Source organism: Puma concolor, chromosome D4, assembly GCF_028749965.1.
Source record: "Puma concolor isolate L17-30 chromosome D4, mPumCon1.1.hap2, whole genome shotgun sequence".
In the NCBI taxonomy this organism is placed as follows: domain Eukaryota; kingdom Metazoa; phylum Chordata; class Mammalia; order Carnivora; family Felidae; genus Puma; species Puma concolor.
The window spans coordinates 88,738,631-88,761,424 of NC_141679.1; the positions used below are offsets into that span (position 1 = coordinate 88,738,631).

A 22,794-nucleotide genomic window follows, 5' to 3' on the forward strand; every position below is an offset into this window, starting at 1 on the left:
AAGTTCCTTTGAGCGGTTGGTCATGCCGGGCCCATTCTCTTGCTTTATGGCCCTTAACGAGTGAGTGACTCCCCAGGGAAGAGAAGCGACCCTCACTGTGGGCCCCGCCTTTCGGCACCTGCACGTAGGAGAGAAGGATCCGGCAAAGGAACGGAGACCGAGCACGGGGCGTGTCAACAGGGCGCCAGGGAACGTAATCCCACGCCCCCCTCGCTAAACTCCCACCACAAAATAAATTGCAATATCACACCCCACCCTGTGCCGGGTCCTGCTTCTGGAGGAAAGGGATGGTGTGGAGCCGGGGCCCGGACACCGCGGGGACACCGGGGAGCTTTACAAAAACGCAGATGCCCAGGGTCCCCTCGAAACTAGCCGAATCGGAATCTCTGGGGTGGGTCTAAGAAGCTCGCGGCTAGTACAGCCCTGAATCCGGATGGTGGTTTCGTTGAGGAACCCGAACGGACTCTTCTCTCACTCGTAGGGACGGAGAAGGAACATGGCTTTTAATGCGCTGGTGCTCGAGTGGGAGGATTTTTCTGTCAGTCTTGAGAAGCCATCTCCGCACGGTCCGGGCAGCCACTCCACCCAGAAGTCCAAGAGGCACGCCCGCCCACACGCGTGCACACACATGGGCAAACACACACAGGCCCGCGGTGCCCAGGATCCCGCGCTCGGTGGGTTGCCAAGAAACCGGGTCCCTGGGCTGAGCACAATCCCCAAGGGCCGCCCGGTGCCCTCTGGGTACAGTCACGGGGGCTCGCGGCCAGCGGTCTGCTGGCTGAGCAGTTGTCGGCTGCTGGTCACAGGTGGCAGGCAGCTTCCCAGACGATCTGGAAGGCCATGGAGGCACAGGGGAGCTGGGCCAGGGTGTAGGCCAGGGAGCGGGTGGGTGCCCGAAGCTTGCCCAGATAGGCCACGGTGTGCACCACGCGGCCCAGGAAGAAGACGAGAAAGTGCATCCGGGCGATGAAGGGGTCAGGCCCCAGGAAGGAGTAAACGAGGCCCAGGAACAGGAAGGGGTAGATGGTCTCCATGTCATTCCGGTGGGCTCTGGGAAGGCAAGGGTGTGCGGTCAGCCGGGCGTCAGCAGGGAGAAGCTCGTGGAAGCCGGGGCCCTCTGCCCCGAAGGGCCCCACGCCCCTGGGGACCATCTCGGGGTGCCCGACTCGCGTCCGTTCGTGGCCGGGAGAAAGAGGTACCACGGAGGCAGAAGCGACAGCAACTCCAAGTCAGCTGCTGCCAGGACGTAAAACCCCACTTATGGGCCAGTGGCCGTGACAGGCAGCTAGCCGGGGCTTTCCTCCCGAGCCCTGGGGCTCCCCAGGACTTGGCCCCGGCCACGCTCCCCACCGTCTTCCCTCGTGTGGCCTTGGACGCCAGCCGGGAACAGTGGGACTCAGAGGGGGTTGACAGCCGGGGTGGAGCCTAGGTCTGACTCCCACCCGCGCCCTTTACCCCCCCCCCCCCCCCCCGGTAAAGCTCTTCATTTCGTCTACGCTGTCCTGTGTCTTTGTGTTTGTTTGTTCAAAACGGTCAGGCGCGTGAGCACGTGGGGTGGCGCGGGCGGAGTGGAAGGGCTGAGTATAGCCCTGGCGTAAATAGATGACCAAGAAAGAAAACCCACCCGCGTCTGCTAAGAGTTGGGTCACATTTTCCATGACTCCCGCTAATGGACAGCTTCCTTGGGGAGAGGTGAGGAGGTCAAGTCTCATAAATGAGAGACCGAACCCGTGCCTGAGGCCATAGACGGTATGTTGGAAGAATAAACAGGAACCTAGTACCGGGGCTGGGACCTCCCCCGAGGACAAGGCCGCATGTGTGAGGCAGGGGGGACTCGGGGCGGGAAGCGAGGTGCGCCTTCCAGCTGGGCAGCTGGGACGCGTTCCCCCAACGCTGTGCGCCCGCGGGCCGGGCCCGGCCCAGCAGCTCCCGTGCGACGGACGGCCTGTAACACAACCCTCCTCTTCCCTCCCACTTGCAAGCAGAGCCTTAGGCAAGGGCCCGGTGTGTGGCCTGACCTAGGGAATGGGGCTGGGCAGGGCATGGGAGAGGCCCTAACTCGGCTGCCCCGTGCTGCAGGGGTCTCTGCCAAGTGACCGGCGCGGGTGGGTTCAGGGGAGGAGATGTTTGCACCGAAGCCTGAATGATCAGGGATCGTCAGCAGGTCACCACCGGTGCAGGGGGAGAACTTTCCAGGGAGCAGGAGGGGCAGGCGCAAAGGCCCTGGGGTGGGATTGAGCATAGGGTGTTCGAGGCACAGAAAAGTGACCCTGGAGCGTGTCTGGAGTGGGGTGGCATGAGAGGGAGCGAGGCAGGTTGAAAGCAGGGGGGGGGGGGCTCGTGAAGGGGGGCTTGGGGCCTGGAATTCAATCCGCGTGTGCAAGAGCCCCCGTTAACCCAGCGGGGCCTGGACCGTTCTTGGGTGAAACTCGGGACACAGCGGTTGGCGTCTCTGGCCCCATATCCCGAAGCCAACGTGAGCCTGCCTTCCCCTTTTCTCCCAAATCTCCACCGTGGGACCCAGCCTCGGGGAAAGCAGGTCTGCAGGAAGGCCCGGTCTCACCCAGTTGGGTGAGGCCCTGCCGCCTGCCTGTGCCTGAGAGCAAGTCGTAGGCCCTGGTCAGATCCTGGCCGTGGGAAAGAAGAAGAGGGAAAACTAGGCTGGGCCCGCCCCGCCCCCCGGCTCCCTGATCAAGCAAGTCCCTTACCTCACTTGTGAGGGGACAGCAAGGCTTCCTCCAGACCCCTCTACCCTATGGAAATGGGGCTGTGCCCCCCAACATCCCCCATTAGAGTGACACCCTTGGGAAACGTGCTTTATTCTTCTTATTCTTTAATGTTTATTTACTTATTTTAAGAGAGAGAGAGAGAGAGCAGGGGGAGGGGCAGAGAGAGAGAGGGAGCCACTGTCAGTGCAGAGCCCCACGTGGGGCTCAGTCCCATAGACAGTGAGATCATGACCTGAGCTGAGATCACGATGAACCGACTGAGCCACCCGGGCGCCCCTGGAAAGCTTACTTTACATGAAGTCAGTGATGGGGCGCCTGGATGGCTCAGTCAGTCACGTCCGACTTCGACTCAGGTCATGATCTCGCGGTTCGTGGGTTCGAGCCCCGCGTCGGGCTCTGTGCTGATGGCTCGGAGCCTGGAACCTGCTTCGGATTCTGTCTCTCCCTCCCTCTCTGCTCCTCACTCCGCTCGTGCGCTCTCTCTCTCTCTCTCTCTCAAAAATAAATAAACATTAAATGAAGTCAGCGTGTCCCAGAAATCGGTCTGCCTCTCACAGCTGACCCACCTGGATGGGCCTTTCTGTCACACGCTCATCTGAAAGTTTCAGGAAAAGCACCCTAACTAGTATGGGAAACCCATTCATCCGGATACTGTCCTTTAAAGCAGGTATTCACATCGGACGAGTGAGTCACTTTTTAGAGAGCTGACATTGGCCAAACCCCAAAGAGCCGACAAAGGGGAGCAGGGTGGAGAGGAGGGTGGGATGGTCAAGGTTCGTGGCAGGTGGGGACCCATTCTTCGGGGCAGAACCGAGAGGCGGGGAGGTGCAGCCCCTGCAGAAAACCAAGCCGTGGTCCCGAGCCCACCTCCCAGCCCCAGGCCGGACCGAGGGCCCCAAGGTCACCAGCGAGGGAGGAGAGGTGGCTGGGAGCCGAGAAAGCCCTGAGGCTCTGACCCTCAGCACCCCGCCCTCCACCCCACCCCCCACCCCCCACTGAGAGCTGGCCCAGCCCGTCCCTCCTCCCTCTCCCTCCTCCCTCCGGTATAGGGATCAAAGCGGGGGTTCCCCACGAAGCCACAAGTGGTGCCGAGGACAGGGAGCTGTGGGGAAATCAAAGGTGAGGCAAGAAAACTCATTCCCCTCCCCGGGGGGCCCGGATGTGAACTGACAGACGTGGAGGGAGTCACGTACCGGAGAGACGTGGTTGGGCAAAACGTGTCATTCCAATAACAGCCACTTTTTAACATAAAAGTCACCCAAAGCAAATCCCCGCCAGACCGGACTTGCTGGGCTTCCTGCCGCACTGGGCCGCCCCTCCCCACCCCCCAGACATTGCAACACCGGCTGCATGACGGCAGGTGATGGGCGGGGAGAAGGTCTGCGAGTAGCCCCAGGCAGCTGGCAGGGACGTCCGTCCTCATCCCTGGCCCTCCCCGCTGCCCACACTGGCCATGCCAGGTCCCCTGCTGCTCAATGTCAAGGGCAGGCATAAAGCGGGCAAAACCGCGTTCCTACAGAGCCCACGGTCCTGGGCTCAACCGCGTGGCCTCGGCAAGCCTGCTCTGCCTCCAGAGATAACAGCACCCTCCCCGGGGAGGCTGTTGGGGGGCCCAGCGGGTTGGCAGCTATCGACAAGGTGCTTAGGACCCCGCTGTCGCGGAGGGGCTGTGCCCCGATGCACCTGCCGTCTTCCTCCTCTTCCTCGCCACCATCGCCGGCCTGGTCTGGGGCACGACCCTGAACGCTAATCTCGCCCTCTCGGTTTTGCCAGCCTCTCCTGCCTCGGCCGGGTGAATGAAACCCGGCGTGGAGCCGCAGAGAGGAGGGCCGGGCATGAGCCCGCGGTTCGGCGTGCCTCTAACCTGCTCCCTGGCCTCGGGTCACCGTCCACAACATCGAAGGGACTTCTAGGACTGCGATTCGGGGACCAGTCTCCGGACAAACCGGTTCAGTCGGATTCAGGCTGCGTGTTCCGAGTAGTCAGAAACCTCGCCAAGCATGGGGGCCCCGTCCCCGTCTGCCTCCCTTGGGGCCACTCGGAGACTCCCTCCCTGAGGTTTCCCACACACGGACTCGGGATTTGGCCCAAAGACACCTGAGCAGGAGGCTGGGGTTGGTGTCATGAAACAAGGTGGCCGGGTTTCATCATTTCCCTGGAAATCCGGCTCCTGACCTCTCCCAGAGCTGGGCTCACACTCGTTTTGGCTCTGGCGTGTGGCTAATCTGCAAGGCAGATTTCTCCTCCAAGAACCTAGACCTAAGTGCTTTCCTGTTTGGGCAGGAGGGTGACCCTGACTGCACCATAAACTCTGGTCTAATATTTAACTAACTTCTGCTTCCAGGGCATGTCCCCCTCAGGTTCCAGCAAGTTCTCCAGCAGGGGATGACGGGACGTGTGATCCTCTGAGCCCTGCACCTTCACGGTTCCACGACGTTCTGTGAAGGCAGGAGGTGGAGGAGACCCCGGGGGACCAGGAACCCCCAGACCTGCCGTGGTAAGTCTCCAATAAGTACCAGCACGTCGCACGTCCCCTCCACCGATAAACACTTGCCAAATGGACATAAAACGTTATTTGGTAAGAGGTGCTCAAAAAGGGTTGAACTGGGACGCCTGGGTGGCTCAGTCGGTGGAGCATCCGACTTCGGCTCAGGTCATGATCTCGCGGTCCGGAAGTTCGAGCCCCGCGTCAGGCTCTGTGCTGACAGCTCGGAGCCCGGAGCCTTCTTCGGATTCCGTGTCTCCCTCTCTCTCTGCCCCTCCCCCACTCACGCTCTGTCTCTCTGTCTCTCAAAAATAAACATTTTTTAAAAAGCGCTGAATCGAACTCCAGCCGTTGGAGCATCGCCACTATCGACAGAGGGTCATTTTGATCGGAAGAAGAAAGTGTACTGGGTACGTAGAAACATTTGGGCACCACACGGGTCTGTTATCTCTCCTTGGCTTGGTTACAGCCAGTAAAAAATAAACCAAAGTGCTCGTCGGCTCACGTAACCACTCCCGTGCCACAAGAAAGCTTCGCCACGTAGGACGCGTGTACCCTGTGAAAAGCCAAGTAAACCCCCTCGGTGGCTGCGGTGAGCCAGCCCAGGCTATCCACGGTCACGGCTGCCTCGACTGCTCAGGCCCTTCTCCACCGCCCAGGAGAGTCTAGCCAACCAAGGGGGTGGGCGGGATAAGGGTCACCGGTATGGACTCGGGTATCGGCACGGCTTTTGTCCACTTGTTCACTACGTGTCCGGTGGATGGACGGATGGATGGACGGATGGATGGACCTCATAGGAAGAACTACCTACCGTAGTTATATTAGAAACGCTAGAACAGCACAGGATTTCACTTCCTACCTTACACATCTCTGTCATTCTTAAAAACCACAAGTATGCATATTATTTTCAACGGTCAAGAAAACGAAGAGAAAAAAAACGCTCTCCTCGAAGAAAAGAATCTCGTATTTACACTCCAGTGTCTCACCCATTTCTGCCCGCGGTGCACGGGAATGCCCTGGGAGCTACGGGAGAGTTTGTCTCCTGTCTCCCCCTGGGCAGCTGCCCGTCCTTCCGCTTGTCCCTCAACTCCGCTGGCAGTCCCTGTCCCCTGCAAGTGCTGCCTCCTCCCTCTCCAGCCTACCGGGGTCAGCCAGGGGAGAGCCGACTGCTAAAACCACAACATTCAGATCAGGAACATGACATCAATCCACATCTAGTCTCCGGTGGGATTTTACACAGCTATTTTTTTTTCCATTTTTCCCATGTTTTTATTATTTTTATTTTTGAGAGAGACAGAGTGTGAGCAGAGTGGGGGCAGGGAGACCCAGAGTCCGAAGCAGGCGCCAGGCTCCGAGCCGTCAGCACAGAGCCCGACGCGGGGCTCGAACTCACGAGCCGCGAGACCGTGACCTGAGCTGAAGTCGGACGCTCAACCGACGGAGCCACCCAGGCGCCCCATTTTACATGGCTATTCTTAAAGAATCAGGTTTTGAGTAGCATTTACCCACACGGAAAATGCTCACCAAATAACGTTCACGGAAAAAGAAATACCAGAACCCCACCCTGGGCACACAGTGCACACGGGATTTTCTGGGAAACATCTACGAAGAGGAGTTGGGTGAACACAGTGTTAGAGGTTAGCGGGAGATTAGAGTCGGGACTGGTCTCCCTTTGCCCTCCGTGTGTTTGCAGTGCGACCCAGGTCGTCGGCGATCGTCAGCAGTTCTGACTTTCATAATGAGAAAAATTGTTTTTGATCGACTGGGGGGTTGCTCGGCAGAGGGAGTGACGTTCAGCTTCACTCCGAACGATAGAAATGCAAAATAAAACCAAAACGTGGCATAAATGTTCACCCATCCCACTGGCAGAATACCCATCCACGGTGGAGGCACTGAAGGCGCCTGGGCGGCTCAGCTGGTTAAACGTCGGACTCGTGCTCAGGTCCTGAGCTCAGGGTTCATGAGTTCGAGCCCTGCGCGGGCTCTGTGCCGACGGCTCGGAGCCCGGAGCCTGCTTCCGATTCTGTCTCCCTCTCTCTCTGCCCCTCCCCGGCTCGCACTCTCAATCTCTCTCTCAAAAATAAATGAAAACATTTTAAAAAAGAAAGAAAGACATGAAATCAATGAATAAATTAGAACTATCTGAGGGGCCCCGGAAGGCAGGAGACCTCGGTCCTCTGGGTGCCCCCCCTGGCCCTGGTGCTCAGAGCGGAGCCTCGGGGGGCAGACCGTGGCCAGGCTGGGGCCCAACAGTACTTGCCTGAGGCAGCGATCTACGTCCTGGTCACTCCGGCAGTACTGGAGGCCTCCGTGTCTCAGGGCATCCTCGGGGTTGGCAAAAGCCTGGAATACGTCAGCGAGAGTTACTGGCCTAGCCCCCTCCACGTGCCAAGTGCTGGCACTCGCCATGACCAAGGCTGCTATGGGCTGAACGTGTGCCCCGCGGATTCGTATGTTGAAAGCTGACCTCCGAGGTGATGGTGTTGGGGAGCGGGGGGGGGGGGTGGTCCTCTGGGGTGATTAGGTCAGGAGGGTAGAGCCCTTGGGAATGGGATTAGTGCCTTTAGAAACGAGACCCCAGAGAGCTCCTTCACCCTCCTGCCACTAAAGGATACAGCCGGAAGACGGCCATCTGTGAAGCAGGAAGTGGGCCCTCACCAGACGCGGAATCTCCAGGCACCTTGCTTCCAGAATGGTGAGAAGGAAGTCTGCTGTTTACAAGCCCCGCCCCCCCCCCCCCCCCCAGTCCAGGCCCCGTGTGCCCCCGACACTGTTATAGCAGCCGGAACAGACGAGGGCAAAGGCCCTCATGTCCTGGCTTGTGGGAAGCTCACAGTCTGATGGGGGAAATGGCTTACGAACCAGGGAAGACCAGGTGGTGAGTGTTAAACAAAGAGAAGACAAGGTTGGCCTTGAGAATGTTTCCAGCAGACCTGATCAAGCCTGAGGGTCAGAGGCGGCTTCTCTGAGGCAGGGGCATTCAAGCTAAGCTTTGAAGGAGGCAACAACATGAGCCCGATGAGGGCGGGCTGGAGAAAGAGCATTGAAGACATCCAGGAAAGCATGTGCAAAGGCCCTGGGGTCAGAAGACGATGGGGGTGTTTGAAGAACAGAAACCTAGCGTGGCTGGAGTATAGAGAGCGAGGGACAGAGGCCCAAGATGAAGTTGCTGGGGTCCCGAGGGCACTCTAAGACTTTGGACTTTGAACTAAGAGCAGTGAGAGGGTTTTTGACAGTTCCACAAAGACTAGCTGCCCATTTCTTCGCTTCCCTGAGCCTCAGCTCCCTCATCCGTGAACTCTGGATCAAGCGGAGCTCACTTCCCGCGCGAAGAGTGAAGGGGAGAACTGGAGAGGCCTCCGCCCAATGCCGGGCACTGGGAGCACCGGCATGGGGAAGGTGCTCGACGAATAGTCTGCGGACAGCAGAAACTTCAGGTCACGTTTCCGTCACCGGAGGCCCACGTGCAGCGCTCACCAACCCCACAGCAAACATGAATCTCAGCAGCACGCTTTCTGGATTGCTCACCCAATGGCAAATACTGCCACCTCTGACTCATGAGCCCTGGTGACCCCTGTCCCCAAGCTCTGGTGCGTCCCACCTGTCCCACGCCTGAGGCCCGTCAGGGTCAGGATCAGAGCCCCCACACCCAGAATTCCTCTCCACTGGCCCTGCACTCGTGGAATCGCCAATCCCGATGGGCCGGCACAGAGTCCGTGGACCCATGACTCCCTTCAAAGGGTCCTAGGCCCGGGTCCGAGGGGTGGCTCGTTCCTAAAGACAGAACTGGAACACAAGCCCGCCGGGCCGGGAGCCGGTCGTAGGGCAGACCGAGGAACCGCTGTCGTCCGAAGCTAGAATTGCTACCTTTAATTGGGACAAGGGGGCAGGCCGTTGGATGCACTCCCGGGACCGAGCTGTGGTTGCGGCCTTCGAGTGAATTCCAATTGTTCGTACGTAATGAGAAGTCACGCTTGCTCTGCGCCAGGTGCCGAACTCGCCCGGCTCGAGCGTGACTATCCCCTGCTTTACAGATGAGGAAACGGCTCCTAGACTCACCCCAGGGGCAAAGGGTGGACGAGTCAGAGCCCTTATCTGTCACCTGCCCAGGGATGTGGCTTCCAGGCTCCTTCCTGGCATGGGAGGGAAACTCACAGACAGTAAGGAGCCTCTGGGGGACAGCCCCAGGGAAGGTTTCTTTCTGGCACTCTCCACCCACCAGAGAGAAAGGCACTCTCGGGTTTCCCTCCTTCTATCCCTGAATTCACATTGAAGAGGGAGGCTCCGGACCCCTGCGCTTTGCTGTTGAGAACTCTATCCCCGCCCCCGCCCCCTCCGGACAGGTTGTGGGGCCGGACAGCCCCGTTCAAACCCTGCTGTGTGGCCTCACAGGTGTCCTCTCCCGGAAGACAAGGTGAATGTGGCTCCCACCTATTAAACGCTCAGCTCCAAGGAAGGACTTAATGGCTGAATGCACCTGTCCCTGCTGGGTTCCCCGTATCCCGCATCCAGGACCGGGGTGAGGCAGGGAGGAGGCAGGGGTCATCCGGGTGCCTGTGTCTGTGCCTCTGGGCGTTAAAGCCGTCCTGCCTTCACCCCTGCCCGCGCCTATGCCAGGGGCTGAGTCCGAGACTCCCCAGCAAGACCCCCACTCCTGGGTGTCCACACCCAACGTGATGCCAGAGCTAACCTTGCCTTGCCTTTGACAAAGGCGGACAAAGGGGCCACGGTTTCTGGAAACGAATCCTGTACTGAAAAACAGGACAGCCGGCCGGCTTGGCCCAAAACTTCTCTGACTCTGGTAGTGTCCAATGCGAGCCGAGCTGTTCTGAATGGGCCGTCCCGCCCACCCAGGCTCCGATCTTAGCCTCTTTGTTGTTTTGGCTCCGGGGACTTGGGATCGGTGGGGTGGCGGGGGGGGGGGGGGGGGGGGGGGGGAAGGGCGGGGGGAATTCCTCCTTGAAAATTCCAGTGGAGCCCAGGCCGGCCGAGACCTGGCCTCTGGACGCTGCCGTGCGTTCGTAAGCCCCCTCGCCAACGAATTGGGAATTTCCACTTAAAATTCCTGGGGTTCCTGCGTCGCCAGTTCCCACTCCACCCAAATCTCCGATCTCCTGTGCTGGGAAGCTGCCAGGTCTGATGGAGGCATTCTTGCTGTCTCATTCCACCCTCCGGGACCTGCTTCTCTCTGAGACACCCAGCAGAGCTCAGCAGCACCCTTCGTGCCAGAACTTACCTGGTAACACGGCGGGGTGAGTAAACGCTCTTACAACAGAGGACAAGAAGGTGCGAGTCCTGCCATCCCAAAGGTCTCCAGGGCCCTCACATTCTGGCCCTGAGAACACCTCGGCCAAGTTTCCCATCCCTGCAGTTTCCCAGCAGGGCTGGGGCCGGGGAAGGGGGGGGGGTGCTCCAGGGGAGCATACCTTCTTCCGAAGCCTCACTTGGCCCGTGATGATGGCCACCACGTACATCTTGATGACCAGCAGCGTGCTGCAGAGCAGGAAGGCCGGCAGCGCCTGGCCTCTCACCAACGCCAGGACAGGGGCAGGCATCTCCATGGGCAGGCGGGAGCTCTGGGGCAGGCGGCCGCAGCAGGCGCGTGTGGCTGTGTCTCTATGAGCTGGAGGAGGCGGGGAGAGCCCGCCAGGAGGCCTGTCTGCACACAGCACACGCCCACTCTCAGCGGCCAGATGCTGGGGGAGGCGCAGGGCTGAGCTGTGTCCCCTGTTCACCCTCCGGCCCCAGATACCCCTCCCCTGGCAAATCCTTAAACGCGTTCTAGTCTGTCTCCTCATCTGTAACATGGGGGCGTCCGGCAGGGCCTGCCTTCTGGGAGGGTGTGTGTGTGTGTGTGTGTGTGTGTGTGTGTGACAAAGACAGACGCCTGGCGGGACATCCACAGGTGGCCGATAGCTCTGGTATCTGTCCCCGCGGGTCAGGACGGGTGTCGGGCAGGAGAACTGGGCCATCCGTCCCCACTCTCAGCCTGGACGCTTGAACCACAGTCGTACCTACCTTGATGTGACTCTGATTTTTTTTTTTAAGTTTAGTTATTGATTTTGAGAGGGCGAGCGAGCGCCGAGAAGGAACAGGCTGGAGCAGAGCGAGAGGGAGAGAGAATCCCGATGTGAGCTGTCCGCTCGGGGCCCGACGCGAGCTCCATCCATCCCACGACCTGAGCTGGCATGGAGAGTCGGACGTCGGCAGAGGCAGGAATCTTTTGCCTTTAGTTTTGCGCTCGCTTTGCTCGGGGGTCCCCTGGGGAGGGGGGGGCAAGAGGGAAACCTCAGTGTCCTGTGCCTTCTCCGCCCTGGCGCCTGCCCCGAAGGGACCGCGGTGTCCGTCTGGGCTGTGCCCCCAAAGCAGCAGAGACCAAGAGAAAAGACTGGCCAGAGGGCAGAGACACTGGCCATGTGCTCCGGAGCCCGACTCAGCTGACGTTGAGTCCCAGAGCCAGCCCTTGGCGACTGCAGCCGTGTGGTCTCGGGCGAGCAGGTTCCTCCTCCGAATCCTTGTCTTCAACGAAAGGGAGTCGTGTCTAATTATTAAACACCGGGCACCTAGGAAGCCCTCATCTGTATGAGCTTCTGAGCCTCAGTTTCCTCCTCCTCCACATGGGGGTAACGCTTGGCTTGCCAGGAGGGAGGCTCTTGGAAGCGCCTGTGCTGCTGGAGCGGGGAGTGGGTAGGGGGTGGGGGGTCCATCGCTTGTCCATTTGCTGTGCGCCAAGCCTTCCTTCATCCGGACAAAAGATGTGCTTGGAAGCCGACACCCGTGTTTCTGGGACATGGGGCTGCCAGCCGGGGTCGTCCCAGACCCACACCGTACATGGCGAGTCACGATCAGGGACGGGACAGAGGACGCAGGGGACGTCCTGCATTGTACGTTATCTCTGCCTGGGTGTTTGAGGGAAGGAGTCATGCAAGGTTGCTCCCTGCCGACGCTGGCCTTTCTCGCCCCTGGAGCGCAGAAACCAGTGGGAGCAGCTGTCTTCTCTCTTGCCAAGTTCAGTTGGGGCTTTGGGCCCTGGTGTCTGCACCACCCCCGGGATCGTGGACCAGACACAGCCCAAGAGGGGACCCTGGGCGTCCGCCCATCCTTGGCGCGGGCGGCCGCACGCTCGGCCCTGCTTGGGCTTCTGGAACGAGACAGAAACCTCACCAGCAGAGGCTAGAGAAACCAGCGTGGGCAAAGGGCGGATTGTTACCCACCGTCACCTGGAGCCGAAAATAAGACGGACTTCGTGGGGAAGCCCTGCGGGTTGATGACTTCACGGTAGGAATCTTTCCCTCCACGTCTGCGGGAACGAACCAGCCGAGCCAGGGCCTGGCAGACGGGACGAGGTCTCCTCTGATTTCCCGCCAAGAATTTCCTTAAAGCCTCCCTCGGCCTGGGGAAGCTGCGGTTTTGTTCTTGGTGGTGGTGGTGAGGGTGGTGACGCTTCTCTCGGAGCTCAGTTTCTTTGCCTGCAAAAGACGTGCCCCTGCCTCGCGGGAGGTGGGGGGGACTACAGCAGTGCCTGCCTGAAAATGAAGGCAAGACGAAACCCCCGGGGGGGCCCCCAGGAGGAGGCGTCCTGGGGGTCAGAAATGTGTTTACATCACCGCTGGGTGGTGGTTACACTGGTGAATCTAGATGTAAAAATTCCCTGAGATGTATCTTAAGTGGTGACTTTGCTGGGTTAAACACACACACACACACACACACACACACACACACACACGCAAGAATTCTCTGGTCACGGTGAGCAGAGAGGGACTGCTTTGTCCAAGCCCCCATGTGGCTTCTTCCAGCTGGCCCTCCTCGGCATTTCCTGAGGATCAGAGACCCAGCTCTTGGGCCGGTTCATTGTCTGTGACTTCAGAGGAGCTTGAGAGAGAGGAGGAAGCAGCCCCACCCCTGCTACTGGTTCCTGACCTCGGTGAGAGGCGCCGGGACGTTCTCCGGCCAGGGGATGGAAGAGAAAGAACTGTGGCTCAAGCGACCGGAGTCAGATTTCTATTGCACCGTAGTCGTCCGGGCTGGCATCGGCCACGTCTCCCCACCCTTGAGAAGGGGTGCCGTGCGAATGCACGGATTAGCCGGTGCTTTCCGATGGCGCTGCATGCGGGCCCTGCCGGGGCAGAAGCTTCCCGCTCCACTCCCCTCCCCCCTGCTCCAGGTGGGACCCCTGAACTCCTCGCAGAATGAACAAGACCATGAAGGGCTGTCGGACCACCGCTCTCTCCTAACTAACCCTGGGAAAGCACAGCTTTCCTTTCAGGGACCGTAGGGACTGTAATGCTGGTGGGGCAGCCAATCCCAGTACTCCCTTTCTTGGGAACGGGGTGGGCCACGTGACCCAGGGAAGCCAATCCCAATGGTCCCGGCAGCTGGCAGAGCCAATCAGAGGCTTCCCTGGGAGTTTATATTGTGACCTCCCCCTCCGGAGACCCCCGTTGGCTCTAGGGCTGAGGCTTGGGGCCTCAGCGGCCTGAAACTGTGTGGAACTATCCGCCCCCCCCCCCGCCTTCCCCACGTGGAGGGGGCCTGTATTCTGGGGACAACAAGGCCCCAACCTCTGACTCACCCGGGTCTGGGAGTCTTAAGAGTCTCCTTCTTCGCTTAAACAAAACATCAGTCAAATCACGTTTGCCTTTGGCTCCAAACTGCGGTGGCTCCCGTCTTGCTCAGAGTAAAAGCCAAAGTTTGGACAGTGGCCCACGGCCCCGTCCCATCTGGTCTCCATCCGGTTCTCTCTGGATTCCTCCCCCACTCGCTCGGTCAGCCTAGCCACTCCGTCCTTGCTCCCGGCCTTCACTCTGGCCAGGGGCCTCTGCCTGGAAGTCTCTTCCCCTGGACATGGGCTGTGTTGACACTTCACCTTCAAGTCTTTGCTCAGGTGTCGCCTCCTCCACCCCCGCTCCCCACCCCGCTCCCACCACCGCATTAATCCACTGCACAGCCCGCCCCACCCCCACCCGAGCCACTTCTGAGGCCATTTTGCTGCCTGTGTTTTCTCTGTTCTTTCCACGGCCCATTTCATTCAGTGACACGCCATACAATTTATTTCTTGTCCTTACTGTCTAACACCCGGATTCCTGGGGGGAAGGGTGGGGGGGGGTCTCAGTCCTGTTTGCTGATGAGCCACAAGCACCGGTCCCGTGCCTGACATATAGACCCAACTGTAATTCACTGAATTGATTTAAGCTCACTTGATTGGGATTTCTTTCTTTATAAATAAAGGAGTCTAGACCCGGATAACTGAAGAGCTCCAGAGTTTGGTTCAGGGTCCTGACTCCTGCCCGCCTACTTCCTGGAATGCCCTGGGGGAGCCTGGCTGCCTCTCCCGACAGGCACAGAGCCAGGGAAGAAGCCTAGGTCAGCAGCTGACGTTTACTCATAAGGATAAATGGGGACGATCAGGCTGCTTCCTGGGCTCTCAAGGCCAGCCTGGCCCCTAAGCCCACTCCTGAGATAGCCAAGATGGCCTTGAAGGATGATGCCATTCTGCTTAAGGATGACAGTCAGATAGGGCGGCGGCCAGAGGATCAATCACTGGGCAATGCTCTCAGACCCAACTTTGGCCTAATCACAGATGCCATCGTATTTAACCCTCCTGAGGGAGATAGGACTATTAGACCCATTTTAGAGATGTGGGGCCTGAGGCCCAGATTGGCGGTTATACTCACCCCGGGTCTCACAGCTGGGCTTGGATCCAGGGGGATGTTCTTGCCACCGACGCTTTGCTGTTCTAGCTGCGGGGCTGTGGGCTGTGGCCCAGGGGAACCGGTCAGCACCTTAAGAGGCAGCGATCTGTAATGCGCAAGGGAAGGTTCCTCTCCTGTCCGGAGGCTTCCGCAAGTCAGGAACCTCCCGGGGGGCTCTTCCCCTCTTGGGAGTGAGGATGAAAGCAAGGTTGCTCAGCTGTAAAGCCCGGCGGCTTCACCCACGCAGTGGAGTATTGTTCAGCCTTAAGACGGACGAACTTACTAACACCTGCCACAAGGTGGATGAACCCGGAAGGCATCGTGCCAAGAGCCAGAGACACGAAAGACTGCATATCATATGATTCTCTTTATAAGAAATGTCCAGAATGGGCAAATCCCTAGAGACAGAAAGCGGATCCGTGGCTGCCAGGGTGTAGTAGACGGAGGCCGAATAGGAACGACCATTTAACGCGCACCGGGCTTTCTTCCGGAAGGGCGGGGAAGTTCTAGAGACGATGATGATGGCTGCACTACAGTGTGAACCTACTTAGTGCCACTGACCTGTACATTTCAAGATGGTTACTTTTTTTTTTTTTTTTTGAGAGAAAGACAGGGCTCGAGCAGGGCAGAGGCGGAGAAAGGGGGAGAGAGAAGAGAATCCCGAGCAGGGTCCAGGCTCAGCGCGGAGCCCGACCGCGGGGCTCCATCCCACGACCCTGGGATCATGACCGGAGCCGAAACCAAGAGTCAACCGACCCCGCCAGACAGGCGTCCCCCACACTGATTCACTGTACGTTGGAAAGAAAAAGGGGAAAAGAAAACCTGGGCTGCTGGCTTCTTCGCGGCTGTACACACGGCACCCGGGGTGGCGTCCGCGGAGCTGGGCCTCGCAGGTATATGTCGGGGGACGGGCCACCTGAACGTGTGCCTGACACACTGCGCGTTCCCGAGCCGTCCGTTCTCCTGTCGCCGCACAGAGGAGCACACGTGGGGGGCCCTTCATGCTCCGACCAAGCGCTGCCCTTGATGGAGCCCATCTGTTGGCCCCTGACCGCAGGCCTCAGATGCGGTTACTGATGCGCAGAGCTGTGGTCAGGCAGGAGCATTTCCTGGATGCGTTGGAGGGGGGGAGGACGGCACACAGCTGACAGGAGAGGCGGATGGGGGAGGAGGGAGGGGAGGAAATGTTCGTCTTAGCACGAATGCCTGCCAAGACCTTTGCAGAGAAGGGGCAGTCCTCCGGGCAGAGGCTCCGGGATCAGGCCGCAGCCAAGACCCTCCCGTGACCAGGCTGGGGAGGCGTCCAGCCAGCGCCCACGCACGCGCACCGCCCCCGGATGCTGTCTCCGCAGGGGCATTTCCCGTGTCCGGCTCTCGGACGCATCAGGAAGCCTCTTCCTAGGAGGCCCTGGAAGGGAGTTTTGCATTCCTGGGATCCCAGTTCAGCCAGCGATGGCTCAGGGGACAGCGGGCCGGGGCTTTCAAACACAACGATGATGGGAACCCTCCGGCTTTCCGGTGGCCCCCAGGACCCCGAACTTCCTCAGTTTCACAAGAAGTGCCACCGGGTTTCCCCCGGGGGCCTTTGTCACAAGGACAACACTATTTTATGACTGCAGGTTTTAATTTTTTTTACTTACGATGATTATTTATTTCTTAGAGAGGCGGGGGAGGGGGCAGAGAGAGAGAGAGAGAGAGAGAGAGAGAGAGAGAGGGAGACACAGAATCCGGAAGCAGGCTCCAGGCTCCAAGCCATCAGCACAGAGCCCGGCCCGGGGCTCGAACCCCTGACCGTGAGATCCTGACCTGAGCCGAAGTCGGACGCTTCAGCGCCTGAGCCACCCAGGCGCCCCCTATAACCGTGGGCTTTTACACGAATCGTCCAAATATGACAGAAGCTGACATCGTTAAGGGGGCAGAGCGCGTGCTCCCTCCTTCAGCTCTGACGCGAGGTCATGTCTGCAACCTCCTGATGGCCCCTCTCAACTGGAACCCTGCCAGTCTGGGGGGACTCACTACTTTCCACTAATAATAATAATAGTAATAATAAAACATCAACCAGAACAACAGCAGCTGTTGTCAAGGAGGTAGGCACCATTTCCGTGATTCATGCATCCACCTGCCTTGTCTTATCTTTCGCGCCGTCACCCTGGATGATGGAGCCTGATCAGCCAGTGTTCTCGGTGGAAAAACGGGCTCAGGGCTATGAATGACTTTGCCCTAAGATCACGGATCTGGGCAGAGGTGAAGCTATCGGCAGCCAGAGCCTCCTTTCTTCACCAGCAACCCCCCCCCCCCACCCCCGCAGGCAGAGCCGAGGTTTGAAGGCAAGCCAGCTGTTCCATTCTTGCACAACTCTCTTTCAGATCTCCTTCCTTGTGCTGAGCCGAACTGCCCCTTCGGGGCCGCAGGGCACACGCATGCTCCCTTCTCCTCGCCACAGGCCTTGGGAATTGGAGGACACCACCCGGTCAGCCCTAAATCTCCTCTTGCAGGCAAAACAAACACAGCCCCAGTCGGCTCATCCTCGGACGCCGCGTTTTCCCAGCCGCCGCGACCTAGTTTGTAAAGGTCCCTCGGAGACCAGAGGGGGACCGCCACCCCTCGCTGGAGACCCCTCACTGCTGCAAGCACAGGACGAGTTGTGACTCCAAGCAGGTCTGGCCACAGAATCAGTGGGGCCCCGCGCAAAATGAAAACGCAAAGTCCCTTTTCAAACGTTATCGGGAGTTTCAGGCTGCTGACAGTGGGCTGGTGAGTCGGCCCCACGGGACCCCGTGTGGCTGCATGAACTGGCCCTGATTCTGTGCTCAGGGTCATTCAACATGAGCTGAGTAAGGAAGTCAGGTCCGAATCAAAGCCAGAGAAAGGATAACACGAGAGCTTGATAGAACATTTCATCACCTCTGCCCGATGAAAATGATGCCAACGTTCTATTATCAATAACAACATGAACAACATTTTATCATAAATAACGACACGAACAACAACAACACTTGCAGAGGGGCGCCCGGCTGGCTCAGCCGGTAGAGCGTGTGGCTCTTGATCTTGGGGCCATGAGTTGGAGCCCCACGCTGGGCGGAGAGATTACTTCAAAAGAAAAGAAAAAAGAAAACATTGTACAGTGTTCACGATGTGCCTGGGGGAATGTTGACCTGATCTTCGACATCCTGTTGAGATAGGTACTACGACTGACTATTCCCACTCTACAGATGAGAAAACTCAGACACAGAGCAGTCGAGTAACTCACTCAGTTACGGAACTAACAAGTGGTCTCGTCACAGCATTTTGGAGGAAGCACTCACAACGACATCACCTCCAGTTTCCAGAGAAGGTTCCTGAAGCGCCTGGGAGGGAGCAACCATAGCAAAGAGACCGCGACTGGAGGGCTCAAACCCAGGATCACACGGCCACAGAGCCCACGCCCTTTGTAGTTCAACCTCTACCCTTCGGTAGCCCACATAACAGGTCTGTAGTGTGTTAAATAGTGTCCTCCGAAAAAAAAAAATATGAGTCCTAACCTACAGTATTTGTGAATGTGATCGTAGGAGAGATGTATAGACACAGAGCTCAGTCTGAGTCCAATGACCCGTGTCCCTGTAAGGGAAAGCGGAGGGAGATTCAGACACACGGAGGAAAAGGCCAGGTGAAGCGGGAGGCAGAGATTGGAGCGATGTGGCCACAAGCCGGGGGAGGCCGAGGCTTGCCGGAAGCCACCAGAAGACAGCCACGAGATGCGTTTCCCCCTCAGAGCCTCCAGAAGGAACCAACCCAGTCAACGCCTTGACTTCAGATCTCCAGGACTTAGGAGAGGATCCAGTTCTGTTGCTTTAAGCCCAACAGTCTGTGGTCATTAGGTATTACAGCTCTACATCACTCATACAGTGCCTTCTTGTGTTTTTATTTGATTGATTTTATGTTTATTTCTGAGAGAGAGAGAGAGAGAGCGTGTGCGCGGGGGAGAGAGAGGGGCAGAGGGAAAGAGAGAATCTCAAGCAGGCTTCCAACGCGGGGCTCGATCCCATGGCCCTGGGATCGTCACCCGAGCTGAAATCAAGATCGGACGCTCAATTGACTGAGCCACCCGGGTGCCCCGCCTTCTTGTGTTTTCAGAGGTGCTCGTGTGTCTACAGAACAAGCACACGTAGCTCTGGTTGGATCTCCAGAGAGCGCTGTCCAGCAGAAACCTAACCCACACGCCGAGTGCAAGCCACACGTGGAACCTGACATTTGCGAGTCACCGTGTCGGGGCGCCTGGGTGGCTCAGTCTGTTAAGCGTCCGACTTTGGCTCGGGTCGTGATCGCCCGGTCCGTGAGTTCGAGCCCCGCATTGCGTGAGCTCAAGTCCCACTTCAGGCGAGCTCGAGCACCAACTCTGGGCTCTGCACGCTGCACTCTCTCTCCCTCTGACCCTCGCTCACGTGTGCTCTCAATCTCTCTCTCTCTCTAAAATAAAAAAAAAAATTTTTTTTTCTAGTAGCCATGTTAAAAAAAAATGTATCAGGTGGAATTAATTTCTATAATCGTATGAGTTCCCTGTGGCCACTGTAACAAATTACCCGGAACTTGGTGACTTAGAAGAATAGGAATTTAGTCTTTCACGATTCTGGAGGCCAGAAGTCTGACACCAAGGCGTTGGCAGGGTTTTGCTCCCTGCCACAGCGTCCAGGAGAATCTGTCCCTTGCCTCTTCTGGCTCCTGGTGATGCTGGGATTCCTTGGCTCGTGGCCACCTCTCTCCAGCCTGCTGTCTCCTCTTCTCCATGTGTCTGTGTAAATCTCCCTCCGTCTCTCACTGATCAAGATACGTGTGATCGCATTCGGGGTTTACCTGGGTAATCCCAGGGTAATCTCCCCATCTCGAGATCTTTAACTGTGTCACAATTGCAAAGAAGGACCCCTTTTCCCAAAAGGCAACACGGGTTCCAGGAATAGGAACTGATATCTTTGGAATGTTATGCGGCATAGCATAGTATAATAATGTATTTGATTTAACCTAATATATCCGGGTGCCTGGGCGGCTCAGTCAATTAAGCACCTGACTCTTGATTTCAGCTCAGGTCATCATCCACAGTTGGTGAGACGGAGCCCCGAGTCAGGCTCTCTGCCCTGACAGTGTGGGGCCTACTTGGCATTCTCTCTCTCTGCCCTTCCCTGCTCGTGTGCTCTTTCTCTCTCTCTCTCTTAAAATAAATAAATAAACTTTAAAAAAGAATATTTTAACTTAATGTATCAAAAACATTATCACTTTCGGGGTGCCTGGGTGGCTCATTCGGTTAAGCATCCAGCTCCGGCTCAGGTCACGATCTCACAGCTCATGGGTTTGAGCCCCGCGTCGGGCTCTGTGCTGACACTTCTCTCTCTGCCCCTCCCCTGCTCATGCTCTGTCTCTCTCTCTCTCAAAACTAAATAAACATTCTAAAAGGTAATAATATTTAATAATGACGGTAATGATTTAAAAATATTATTACCTTTTAGAATGTTTATTTAGTTTTGAGAGAGAGAGAGCGTGAGCAGGGGAGAGGCAGAGAGCAAGGGAGACACAGAATCTGAAGCAGGCTCTGGGTTCTGACCTGTCAGCACAGAGCCCGACGCGGGGCTCGAACCCACGAGCTGTGAGATCATGACCTGAGCTGAAGTCGGACGCTTAACCGACTGAGCCACCCGGGCACTCCCGAAAATATGATCACTTTAACGTGTAGTTAGTATTTTTAAATTATTAGTGAGGTGCTTTACTTGTTCTCATATGAAGTCTTTAAAAACCAGTGTGAACTTCACAGTCGTGAGACATCTCAGCTTGGACTCGCCACGTTTTGGGAGATCAAAGGCCACATCTGGCCACTCTACATAAAGAGATGGGCTACTGTCACTGACCTCTCACTGTGCCGCAGAGTGGTCTAGGACCTTCTGCTTCTTTGATTGCTTCAAGACACGCGGCACAAAGGTCACAGGTGCACTGAGAATCTCAGATGAGGTGTAGGCCTTTCTGTTCCGGTCTCAAGATCTGTGAATCAAAATGTCAACGCTGTCCTTGAGGTATGTGCCCAAATCGTGGGCCGATTTCAAGCAAGCTGGACTTGAAGGTCAAGTCTGCAGAGCCCGATTTATTGCTGAGAGAGCAGTCAAGCTCCTCCTCCCACCTGTGATAACGATGCCAACCTTGGGGTTGAGTTTTTGCAGCTTGAAAACCGCTGATTTTCTGCGGCCACCTCATATGTTAAATCTGCCTCTCTCCCTTTTGGAGAAGGGGGCACTGAGGCCTGGATTGACCAAGTAGCCTGCCCACCGTGGCTCAGCGGTTGAGGAGCAGGAGGGAAACCCAAGCCCCGAACCACTGCCTCCTATCCGAGCGCCGTACTGCCCCTCTCTGGGCCTCGCTTTCTCCATCTCTAAAACGGGTGTGATAATACACCTTCCATGGAGGATTACTGAGATAACCCAGGTGACACGTGACATTCTGCCTGGTGTTGATCGCAAACGGTCACCGCGGCTGGTGTGTTAACCGCTGAGCTTCAACCAGGCCTGAGTCATCCCTGAGGCAGCGCCCGGGGGGCTGGACAGATACGGAGTGTGAAGGTCCGGCCCTACCCCCCGCCCCATGAATCATCAGTCCAGGGCCGGTAGAGACGGGCAAGGAACTAATTACATCACAACAAGATAAGAACCCGTAGCGGTGGGTGCGTGTATCGGGGGAGAAGTACGGGGGGGGGGGGGGGGGGGAGAAAGAAAGGGATGCTTCTGCTGGGTCCTCCGGGAACCTGATTAGCAGGTTGGAAGCCAGACGGTGTAGCGCACAAGGCCTAGAACGGGAGCCCTGCCCGAGCCCCTGTGAGGGGTTCCCCCTCTTCCAGCACACAAACACGGGCGGACGCAGCTCCACCCGGGCAGCCGACGCAGGCAATTCCGGGCTCTGATTGGACACTGGAGAGCGCCTGAGCACAGGGCGGCCAATGGGGAGGCTGGCCAACAGCCAATGAGCGCAGAGCGCGCTGAGCAGGTGCCTCGCAGGTGTGAACGGAAAATAGCCAGCGGGGGACGGAAAGGTGGACCTGGGCGGCGGAGGAGGCTGAGCTCAGCGGCCCCGGGGTGGGGTGGCTGTGAGTGGCCTGGGGAGAACCTCCGCGAATCCGAATCCGCTCCTGGTCGGCCCCGGGGGTCCTCACCTGCGTCCCCGCGCCCCTTGTACCGCGAACGTCCTCACCAGGAGCCCCTCTATCCCGGAACCCTCAAAGCAGCCCCGGCCTCGAGACAACGAAAGGAACCAGGTCACCATTAACCGGGGGCTGGTCAGCGCAGGTCTGTCACCTGTTCTGCAGGGCGCTGGGGTCCCCACCGGAAGCCGAGGCCCCCACCCAAGGCCGCTTTGGACCTCGCCTGTTTTCTGGGTCCTGTAGGGTAAGACGACGTTTTCTGCGCAAGCCTCTCATTGCTTCCCTGTCCAGCTCCCCACCCCGCCCCAACCCTAACTCCACCACCATGAAGGCCTCCCTGCTGTCACCTTGTCCCGAGAGCCAAGTCGTCCCCCTCACGGAGGAGCACAGCATTGACCCAGACAAGCCCCTTGGCAGCCGGGCAGCCACCCTCCTCACCGCGTGTTCCCTGCCAGCCGGTTCTCTGGGCACAGTTCTGACTGCATGGACACATCAAAGGCCACTAGGGCGGGGGAGGGAGTCACTGTGGAGCACGTCAGAGGCAGCAGCGGAGGATAAGACACCATCTCGTACTCTGGGGAAGGGGCCAGGGCCCTGGGGTTAAGCAGGCACAGACCTGTCTGAGACAAACACAGACAAACATTTTCCCCTCCTGGGCAGGGCAGCTGCGAGAAAGAGCTTCAGCTGGGGTGGGGAACATAGCGGGGCAGTAAAACTTGGCGATCAAATAGCAATTCT

The 22,794-nt window shown here is 58.0% G+C and overlaps 1 protein-coding gene and 2 long non-coding RNA genes across 5 annotated transcripts; 2 read left to right on the plus strand and 1 right to left on the minus strand.

Moving 5' to 3' along the window:
* Positions 1-482: 482 nt before the first annotated feature.
* On the minus strand, positions 483-11,357 carry PTGES (prostaglandin E synthase). 3 transcript variants are annotated; one of them, XM_086684252.1, is made up of 4 exons: positions 11,233-11,357; positions 10,641-10,910; positions 7,475-7,557; positions 483-1,050 (listed from the first exon to the last, which is right to left on the minus strand). In XM_086684252.1, the coding sequence occupies exons 2-4, from the start codon at positions 10,773-10,775 to the stop codon at positions 801-803; spliced, it is 468 nt and encodes a 155-aa protein (XP_086540378.1). In that variant the 5' UTR covers positions 10,776-10,910; positions 11,233-11,357; the 3' UTR covers positions 483-800. The 3 variants fall into 3 exon arrangements, with proteins under 3 accessions (XP_086540378.1, XP_086540379.1, XP_086540377.1); XM_086684253.1 differs by having other exon boundaries at positions 10,641-10,873; positions 11,233-11,338; XM_086684251.1 differs by having other exon boundaries at positions 10,641-11,325.
* On the plus strand, positions 10,174-11,797 carry LOC147575093 (uncharacterized). The gene is made up of 2 exons (XR_015243130.1): positions 10,174-10,466; positions 11,263-11,797. It is a non-coding gene; the product is annotated as an uncharacterized LOC147575093 (long non-coding RNA).
* A 583-nt stretch (positions 11,798-12,380) lies between these two features.
* On the plus strand, positions 12,381-14,415 carry LOC147575094 (uncharacterized). Its single transcript, XR_015243129.1, has 2 exons — positions 12,381-12,492; positions 13,011-14,415. It is a non-coding gene; the product is annotated as an uncharacterized LOC147575094 (long non-coding RNA).
* The last annotated feature ends 8,379 nt before the right edge of the window (positions 14,416-22,794 follow it).

Coding starts and splice junctions, on each gene's coding strand:
- PTGES (XM_086684251.1), bottom strand. CDS start 11,186: ATGGCCCAGTTCTCCTGCCCGACACCCGTCCTGACCCGCGGGGACAGA. Junction 7,558..10,640: donor AAGTGAGGCTTCGGAAGAAG/GTATGCTCCCCT, acceptor GACGTATTCCAG/GCTTTTGCCAACCCCGAGGA. Junction 1,051..7,474: donor GACGTAGATCGCTGCCTCAG/GCAAGTACTGTT, acceptor TTGCCTTCCCAG/AGCCCACCGGAATGACATGG.